The sequence below is a fragment of the Crocodylus porosus genome, unplaced genomic scaffold (genome assembly GCF_001723895.1).
Source record: "Crocodylus porosus isolate Cpor-Errol unplaced genomic scaffold, CroPor_comp1, whole genome shotgun sequence".
Classification (NCBI taxonomy): domain Eukaryota; kingdom Metazoa; phylum Chordata; order Crocodylia; family Crocodylidae; genus Crocodylus; species Crocodylus porosus.
Window position 1 is genome coordinate 14,340,376 of NW_017728886.1, and position 9,470 is coordinate 14,349,845.

General features: G+C 44.8%; 1 protein-coding gene across 1 annotated transcript in view; it reads left to right on the forward strand.

The window, feature by feature from the left end:
* Positions 1 to 2: 2 nt before the first annotated feature.
* The window catches only part of RBM33 (RNA binding motif protein 33), a gene marked incomplete at its 5' end in the record, with an annotated part of 168,933 nt that continues 159,465 nt past the window's right edge, over positions 3 to 9,470 (forward strand). Inside the window, one exon of the mRNA XM_019556931.1 lies at positions 3 to 24. Coding sequence (XP_019412476.1) covers positions 3 to 24 — 22 coding nt within the window. The remainder of the gene's footprint in view (positions 25 to 9,470) is intronic.

Sequence of the window (9,470 nt, forward strand, 5' to 3'; positions counted from 1 at the left end):
CGGCCGCGCTGGGCGGAGGAGCAGGTACGGGCGGGGCGCGGGGCTTCCGCGGGCGATGAGGCTGCTGCGGCCTCGTCCACCCTCCTCGGCCTTTGTCCCCGGGGGCCGCTGCCGGCCCCTTCACACTTGTGCTTCCAGGCGCCCAAACAGCTCGTACCGCTGTTTCCCCAGGCCGGCCCCTGCTGCAGCTCGGTCGCCGCTTTTGCCCGCAGGAAACCGAGGAGGCGGTCCGGGGTGTGTGGCCGGGCCAGACGGAAGCCTGTCCCGGCCCAGTCGCTTTTTCTGTGCACGAGTGGAGTTGTGTCAAACCGGCCCCCCTGGCTGCCGGTGCTGCTCGAAACCCCGGGGCCACGCTCTGCTGGGAAAGCGAGAAAACCATGTTATCCTAGGAGTTAATGTTAGAAAAGATTTGCTGGCGGGGAGCAGCTCAGTGGTTTAGGGAATGGATCCATGAGAGTATGTGATGTTGTGGTGGGCCTTGCTTTCACTAGAAGAAATAATTTTGCTTACAGCGTTTTAAAAAAAAATTTGAGGTTGGCTGATGCTGTGCTGGGCATGGGCATGGGTGATCAGGGCCTAAACAGAAATTGGTCCTGAAAATGGTAGTTCTTTGATGATGATGATGATTATCATCCCCTCTGGCAAAGGGGGGCCTGATACTAACAGTTCACCTGGTGCCGCTGAGTGTCTAGGTATGGTGCTGCTGACTAGGGACAAGGATGGATTATGGTTGCCATTGCCGGCTAGTTGTGGGTGAATACTATTGGGATTCTCGATGAACATTTTACAACTGTTGGAGCGGTGGGAATGACTCGCCCTTCTTGAGTTGGTTGGTGAGGTGATGTGATGTTGATTGTGATTTGCTTAGTTGTTAAAAATCATGTAAGCATAATTACACTTTTTCTAGTGAGGGAAGCCCTAGTATGTTAACACCATATTTACTTGAATACAAGTTGAGGTTTTCCCCTTGATCAGCATGGGAGAAAAACGCCCACATCTTACATTCGCATGCAAGGAAACCTCATAAAATACATTATCTTTCATTTAAACTGCTACCAAAAGCAGCGTATGCTCAGTAATGGAAACCAACTATGAATTTGATTAAATGCAGCCAGCACTGAGCATGGTCCATATTGGGCAAAGATACTTATGGAAACTCTTTTTGTGTGGCCCTTTTTAAAAAAAAAGTCATTTTTTTCCCCTCATGCGGGAACAAGCAGCAGGCCTGGAGGTACTGGAATACTAGGCCTGCACTCAGAGGCTGGAGCAAGCTCTGACACCCTCCGCTGGTTCTACCACAAGACTAGGTTAGTGTTGCTTATCTGAATAAAATATACTGTCCGTGTTCAGTCTTTGTTAGCATCAACTCTGTTTCAGGTCGTTGTGAGCCACTGTATTGCTTATATTTAAACTTCCTCTTAATTCCCGCAGCTGAGTTGTCTCTTTCTTTCCCATTTCCAATTATTTCTGTTTCTTCACCAAGCTTAAATGTGTGACAGACCTCACCAAAGAGTTCAACCAGAATCCTTCTGTCTGCCCTTCTTCTCTGCCTGTCGCACATGATTATTGTGGCCCTACTTCACCTGATGTGGAACTGGACTAGGTTGCCCTGTGCCTCAACTACATATACATTTTTGGCGGATACCAAGACTTGTGATACAAACACCTGGCTCCAGTCATGAGATCGGGACTAATTAGCATGTTGATCCTTTGTGGAGGCTATCTGGAGTAAGCACACATACTGAGCAGTGCTGAGCTGTGGGGCCACAGTGACTTGACTTGCTGTTGACTGTACTGATGTCCAGCCTAATGGTCTGTATGGTAAATCATGAGCCTTTTGGCTTTGGGTTAATGCTGTTTAATATTATATATGCCAGTTTGTATTATATAAGTAGATGCCAAGGTGCTACTTAAAAGTTGGTTTATTGAGTGTTTGGTCTAAAACTTGATGCATTTTACTTTTTCTAAAAATGTTGCAATTCTGGGTGAATTAAGTCTGTGGGTACTATATGGAAATTACTACAGCTATGCTTATTTCAAGGTCTTTTTTTCCAAACTTGTTCCTCACTTCCATGTGCTCAGAGACCAGGGTCTGACAGTAAAGAGAAGGGGAAGGAACTCCAGGGGGAAAAAGTTGTGGGGGAGGGGTAGAGAGCAAAGGGTACACCTGATCCCTCTCACCCTCCGGATTTATTTTCCCCTGTGTATCAATGGGTGGGGGACAGATTCAAGGATCTTAATTATTGCGGGGTTATCTTATGATCAGTCTCATCTTATAGTTAAGTAAATATAGTATTTTGCATGGTTTATTTTACAAAAACCTTGGGGTATCTCATCAAATTGGCTCATTCATCATGTGGAAGTGAACTCTAAACTTGTGCTTTGTTACTGAGGCTTTAAAAATTTATTTTTGAAGGAGCTTTGTAGGAAAGAGAGAGGTGTTACTTCCTTTTTCTGCTGTTTCTTATATCCAAAATTCTAGTGATACTTCAACCCTACTAAAATTCTGTTGCAAGCTTTGAAAGTATCCTTTTTTGTAAGCATCTGCACTACAGGTAAGGGGCTGAAGCTGGTTGGAGAAATGTAGTTTCAACCTATGTTTCTCATTGCTGTGTCTAGGAGGTTTAACCATAGATCAGGACCCCATTGTTTTAGGTTCTTTATATTATTCAAAATTGACATGTTCATAATGAATTAGAGGTTAATTGGACATGGTCCTTGGCCTAGTTAATGTTCATCATAGGCTGCATTTTTTAGCAAAAGTCTGCTACATGTAGAGAGCTATTTGGAAATAAATGGCTACTGGTGAGTTGTATCCACTAGACTTTATTTCAATGGGAGTAGTCAAGGTAAATCCTGAGCTGGGTTTAAGATGTTTTAATATACAAATAGAAACATATGTTCCAAGGAGCTTGAAATGTAGTCTAGACATGCCAGTCACAGTGTGCAGGGAAGATGTTGAGAAGGACAAGGATTGAATCAATGATTATAATGGTTGCTTAGTTTACATATGTATGTGTCTTTGTTGGCCAAATAATTTTTAACCCAGGAATTATTGCAGACTCTTATTGTGCCCATTACAGAAGTGGCTTCAAGGAATGAAGAAGGGGGTGTGCCTGGATGGTCCATTCAATGGACAGCACTGACTGGGAGTGATATAGTTGGTGGAGAAAGACAGATGGGGTATCAGTAATAATTGCTTCTACCCTGTTATGACAACACAATAAAAAGCTATTTTAGTTGTGTCCTAGAAGGCAGAAAGGAAAGCTTAGACCTGATGCAGGAAAAAGGGAACCAGTGAAGTTGTTCAGAGAAGGAATATGAAGTGGTTGGATCTAGCCTGATAACTTTGGGAAGTGTTTTTTGATGGGCTGAAAAGGAAATGTTTCAGGGAAGCTTTTGATGAAGAGGTTAGAGGATAAAGAAGGATTGGACATATGAAAGAATACATATTCAGATGGCCAGCTTTTCAAGACAGTCAACATGTATGCCTCAGCTGAACTTGAATAGGTTAAAGTATGGTAAGGGGCCTGGAAAACATGAGTTAGAGGAAAGTGTGAAAGAACAAGAACATTTAATCAGAGGAATAGAAGGCTGAGTGGAGGTTTGATAAGAAAGTTCAGATACCTGAAGGGGTGTGCTTATAAGAAGGGGAGGGACTATTCTTTGTGGTTACAGAGACATGGCTAGGTCTCATTCTCAAACTGCGGTAGATGAAATTTAAGTTGAAGATTAAGAAGAACTTGTTTGCTATAGGATGGTTAAGCATCGGAACAAGCTACCTAGAGTGGCTGTGGAATCTCCAACCTTGGAATTACCAAGAGCAGATTCAACAGGCACATGACTATGATGGTTTTGTCAGAGATGATTTTGCCTTGAGCTGGGGGTTGGACCAAATGACTACCTGATGTCATCTACTGTGGTTCCAGTACCCAACTCAGATCATTACTGGCCCAAGGATAGTGATATTAAGCAACATATGATGGACAGCATTCTACTTTGCTCCCCTTGACAGCCTCAGTTTTTAATGCCTGTGTTTCTGAGTGCCATTAGACGGTCCTGTATGCAGCATGCCCATGAGATGTGTACTGTTCTGTTCTAACTATGACAGCCTGTACATTATTATACCAACAGATTGATTCAAAACTGGAAATATGAACTGGTGAAGAACAATTGAACATTTGTGCAGTGTCATTTAAAACAGTTCTAAAATGAGTTGCTCCATTTTTGATTTGCCAGAGTAGGGTCAGTGATTTTCATTCGCAAGGTGCCCCGCCTGAATGCCAAGTGCCAGGGAAAGCCGGGGCAGTGTGGAGCTGGGAGTGGAGCTGCGGTGAAATTTGGGGTGGCTGCAGCTTCCTCCTAGGGTCGCCAAAGCCTGCTCCAAACCCAGCTCCGGCAAGAGAGCTGGGCTTTTTGCTCCACCCAGCATCTGCTGACCGCCCCGCCCTGTGCAGATCCAGGGGCACTCCACCCTCCTGGGGTGCAGGCAGTGGCAGGAACTGTCCTCACCCCATGAGTGGCACCTCTGTCCTGCGGGGGGGGCCCTGCCCTGGCTGGGCAGTGCCTGCCCCCTTCCTCACCATGAAGGGGCATTGATGTGCACCCCCTCCCCATGCCCCTTCCCTCCCTCCTCCCCCTCCGACTTACCAGTTGGAAGCAGCTCTCCATACTGCTGGCTCTGCTCTGTGTTGCGGATTTATTGGCCAGACTATCAGCCCCATCAGGCTGATATCCAATATAGACAATGTTATTTACATCGGTTCTGATCCAATATTGGGCTGATGTATCAGTGCATGTCTAGTTTATAGCAGTGTAGCTTTTTTTTGTTGCTGATGATTGCATGATTCAGAAATTTAGTACACATCCTTCCATGTATAATCACAAGTCCAACTGAAACCCAGTTTACATATCACTTCTCTTTTTGCTGCAGTGTACAGTACCTAGACATGGGTTCTGTTTTTATGCAGACAGAGTCCTTCTTTATATTTGTTTTTCCTGTTTCTAAGATGCATGCTGCCTTATTATGCTATCTGACTCAACATAGTACTTGTATGTATTCCATATTCCATTATAGCTATATTGTTCCTGGTGAAAAAGGTCTATAGAAATAAAGATAGCAAATTGCAGAGAGCTGGGGCCAGGGACAAAAAAGGCATTACTACTTTGAGGGACAAATATCAGGCAGCTTTCAGATTTCGTTGGCTAAAAATGAATCTCTTTGTGTTTGGAAACGGGTTCTCAAATTCATTGTTCTGATTACTATTTTGTTTTCTTTCCATGCTGGCTTAGTATGACCTTAATATCAACTGTTTTGATAACTGATGAAGCTTAACCTATGCTTCTATTCAGAGGTGTAAGTATGTAGCCAGGGAAGACATGGAGGCAGTGGTGACTTCTCTCTGCTGTGGTGGCAGTAGTTTTTCCCCATGCCCAACACTTTCCCAGCCCCCTGGCATCTTCTGGGGCAGCTGCCTCTGTCACCCTGCCCTAGTTATGCTACTGATCCTACCGCTTTAAAAACATGGCACCTCTCTCGTCAGATAGTATAGAGCTTTAGGCCTATATCTTCAACCTTACATGGATTTAATTTGAGAATCTAGGGGCATTTATACACACAACTTTTTTTTTTCCTCCGCAATGGGTTGGAGATCCTGCCGCTTTGGAGCAGACTTGATTAAATGAGCTGAGATGAACTGCGCTGCACCGTGTGCTGTTGTGTAAGTAACAAAATGTGCCTCAGTGCACAGAAAATAGTGGCAGTGCCTTTTTGAACTAAAACACTTTGGAGATGCTTTAATTCAAAAGTGCCCCGCCTCTATTTTCTCAGCACTGACATGCATTTTGCCGCTTGTACAACTGCAAGCATTGCAGTGCTGGGCACTTTTCAAAGTGCCTAAACGCTGTGGCACTTGCACATGTAAAAATACCCTAGGGTCTATTGAATTTGAAAGACACAGAGTTTGAATTAGTTAAAATAGGTTGGGGTGGTGAATAGGACCTGGAGTTGCAGGGGGAGGGGTGGCTCCCTGCTGCTGTGGGCACCCCCAGAGGAGGCATGGGGGCACATGCTTTCCCAGATCTGTGTGGAGCGAAGGTGGATTGCCTGCTGTGGGCTTGGGACTGGGGCTATGCTAGCCTTTTCCCAGCTGGCTCTGCACTTGGGGTAGGGTGGGCTCAGCTGTGTGGGGCAGGCTGTGGCTTTGGTGGTGGGGAGGGTGTGCTGAGCCTGTCCTTCCCTAACTCATCTTGTGCACAGCCCTGGCCCAGTCTTCCCTGCTGAGAAGAGTGTTAATGTTAAAAGACACAAAAAAATGTTGCTTTTAAATATTTCAGACTTGTGTACATTAAAGCAGCTTTGAAGAAAAGCTCATGCAGTTGCATAGGACATTAAGGAAAAAAGATCTGTCAATCTGTATACTTGCATCTTGGACATCTGTGGTTTACTGTGCCTCTTTTTTTCAATTAAATGTGTAGGAAATTGTAATCTATTTTAAACCCCTCCACCCAAGTGAATAAAAACAGCAGCAACACTTTGATAAGAGCATTCAAAACATTATTTGTAATTGAACTGGATACTACTTGAAATATAGTAGTAATTACTTCAATGAGCATATTTAAAAATGGAACTAGGGAGTGGGATTACTTGAGTCAAAATAATTCAAATATCATAAAAGGCTTAGTCTGTGTGTCTGTCTGTCTATCCATAACGCTTTTGGGCAACTGCATACGCACTGCTGAGAGGGGGGGATGACAGGTTGCATGTGCCCAAGTTGCCGGGGAAGTTTGTGGTGGCGGCGAACATCCCCTGGCTGCCCAAGCAGCTACCCTCTGCCTTCCTGCGTGAGGGTGAAGGTGGGGGGAATCATGGCACCCCCTGCCACTCCCCCAGAGCAGTTGGCAGGGGAGAGGGGGTAGTAAATGTGGGGTCAGATGTGGGGCTCCATCCCTGCCCCCCATCATTCTTGTTGGGTAATTTGCTCATGTGTTATGCATCATTATATTATGGTGGCTGAAATGGTTATTTTCTCTGCATGCTGGTTGCATTTTTCCTGATTCCTATCCATTAAAAATAAAACCAAACCCTGCCTTTAGTGCTATGAAGTTTTGCCAGCTTGATATTCTATTACAATGCCTGTTGGGGAAGCAATTGTCTGTAAGCAAAAGCAATTAACAACACTTACTGCTTCCTAAAAATTGGATCAGGTTCTAGAAAATACTTTTCTCCCAATTTCTTCCAATTAATAAAACACAAAACAGAAAGATATAGTTATATGGTATCAGATTCATGTAGTCTGGTTGACTGTAGTGAAATGTTAAACTAAAATGCAAAGCTTATTTCCTCCAACACTTTGAATACAGAGGATTTCTATCTAGGGATTCAGCGTGAAGATGTGAGGGAAGGATGTGGCCAGATGTTTAGCTTGGAGAAGAGGTCTGAGCTATCCTACCAGAGTGCAAAACTTGAGTGCTACCTCTGTCTTGGCAACAATTGCTGTGTAGAAATACTTATTTTAATAGCTCCTGCAGTTATATTAAAGCAACATTATACTGCCTTTTATCTGATTTACATCTTCCAATCTGCTTCTCTTTTTAAAAAAAAAAAAAAAGTAGATTTCTTTGTAATTCAGGACAAAGTGGCAAATTTTAGCAATGACTTATATTTACTAGAGAAGACTTTGAGAAGGAGGTTGTAGGATTGGCAAGAACCGTTAGCAGTGCTGAAGGAAAAATGAGATGCTCTCGGTCACTGGAAGCGTCTCCTTAGGAAGTGCTTATGACTTGCTGTTCCCATTAATCAGGATAAAACTTGCACACTTTATCTGCCTCTCAGGAAACTGCCTTGGAAACTAATCAGACATCCAGTGACAGAAGTATAGCTATCATATACCTGCAGCAGTGTTGCCATTATGCCAGGCAAGTAATTATATGCAACTATTAATCTCATACAAATAAAAACATTGTTAATAACGTGTGCCTTGTGTTAAGAGACCCTAATAATTACTGGGATTGACCAAATTTAAGCTGTGCATAGTTAGGAAATAGTTACCCAACAAAATTTTGGGCAGTGCACATATATTAGTGCACTGACTGTACTCTTTCATGTGGTAATGAGTAGGGATCTCCACACATTGTGCTAGAAGTGCCCTTGCAGCAGCAGCTGTAATGTCTTTCATTTCATCATTTGCCCCCCCCCCCCCCCCCAATTGCTTCTGATTGGTGGGGCCCTGTCAGTCAGGCTGGACTGCATATGGCCCAATCCAGCAGCAGGGCCCATCTGCCAATCGGGGTTGTGGAGAGGCGGGAGGTCAGAGCAAGCAGTGAAACAGAAAACATTACAGGAGCTGCTGGTGTGGAGGGGCAACTTCAGCTTAATTTGTAGAGGGCCCTAGTGATGAGGGCTTACTTATTACTACTGTAGTGATGGCAGTGGACCTTTTTCGTGCTGATATAACTTAAGCTTACACTTCTTTTAGGAGAACCAGGTATTTTTCAGGCCTATGATTTGTCTGTTTTTGTTTTATTGTTGGCTGTGATTATTAGTATAGGGTGCCAGTGCCCACCAGCAATTCTTGTTTATGGAGTCTTAGTGAGTCTACCCTGAAGCACCTGATCTTGTCCTGGGTGGAAAGAAAATCCTTATCTTGTTGATGCTGTACTTAGGCTACAGTAGTGATTCTCAACTCTTTTGGGCTCAAAGTGCCATCTTTCGCTTGTTCTTTGACTGCAGAGAAATAGTACAAGTCTTTTGTTGCAAAGAACTCTGAAGACCATAATGTTTTTGACACTCTGAATTCTTGTTTGCTGTCTTTTTAATTTATCTTGGGAATCATATATCGGTGTTTGCCTAATAGTGCTAATAGTGCTGTGCCATTAAAAGGATCTCATAGCATACACTGAGAATCAGTGCAATAGTAGGAGTTCCTGATAGCGATACACCGCTACATCAGTCCCATGTTGGATCAGTACCGCTATAGGGGTAATTGAGGGTATCAGCAGTTGGCTTTTTTGCCTGATGTGGTCAATAATACCACCTATTAAGTGCCCTGTGCATGCGGGTGGCCAGAAGCACAGCCCAGTGGCTCGGAGAGCAACATTGGCTGGTAAGTGTGTTGTAGGGGAAAGGGTGAGTGTGGGGGGCAGATAGAGGCTCCTGCGGTGAGGGAGGAAGTAGGGCAGGGCCAGGATCTGCACGGCTGGGGTGGGGCATGGGCTGGAACTGTGAGTGGTTTGTCTGGGAGGGGGGAGTGGCTCCTGCTGCTGAGTGTACCCCAGGAGGGCATGGGAAGCTTGTGCTCCTGAAAATGTGTGGGGTGGCCTGCCTCTGAGGGCTGGGGCCAAGGCAGTGCTGAGCTCTTTCTGCTGTGGGGCTGGGTTGTGCTCAGGGTGGGCAGCAGCAGTGCTGGGAGTGGGGCTACAGGGGAGCGATGGCAAAATTTGGAGTGGCTGCAATCCCCTGTCCCGCCCCC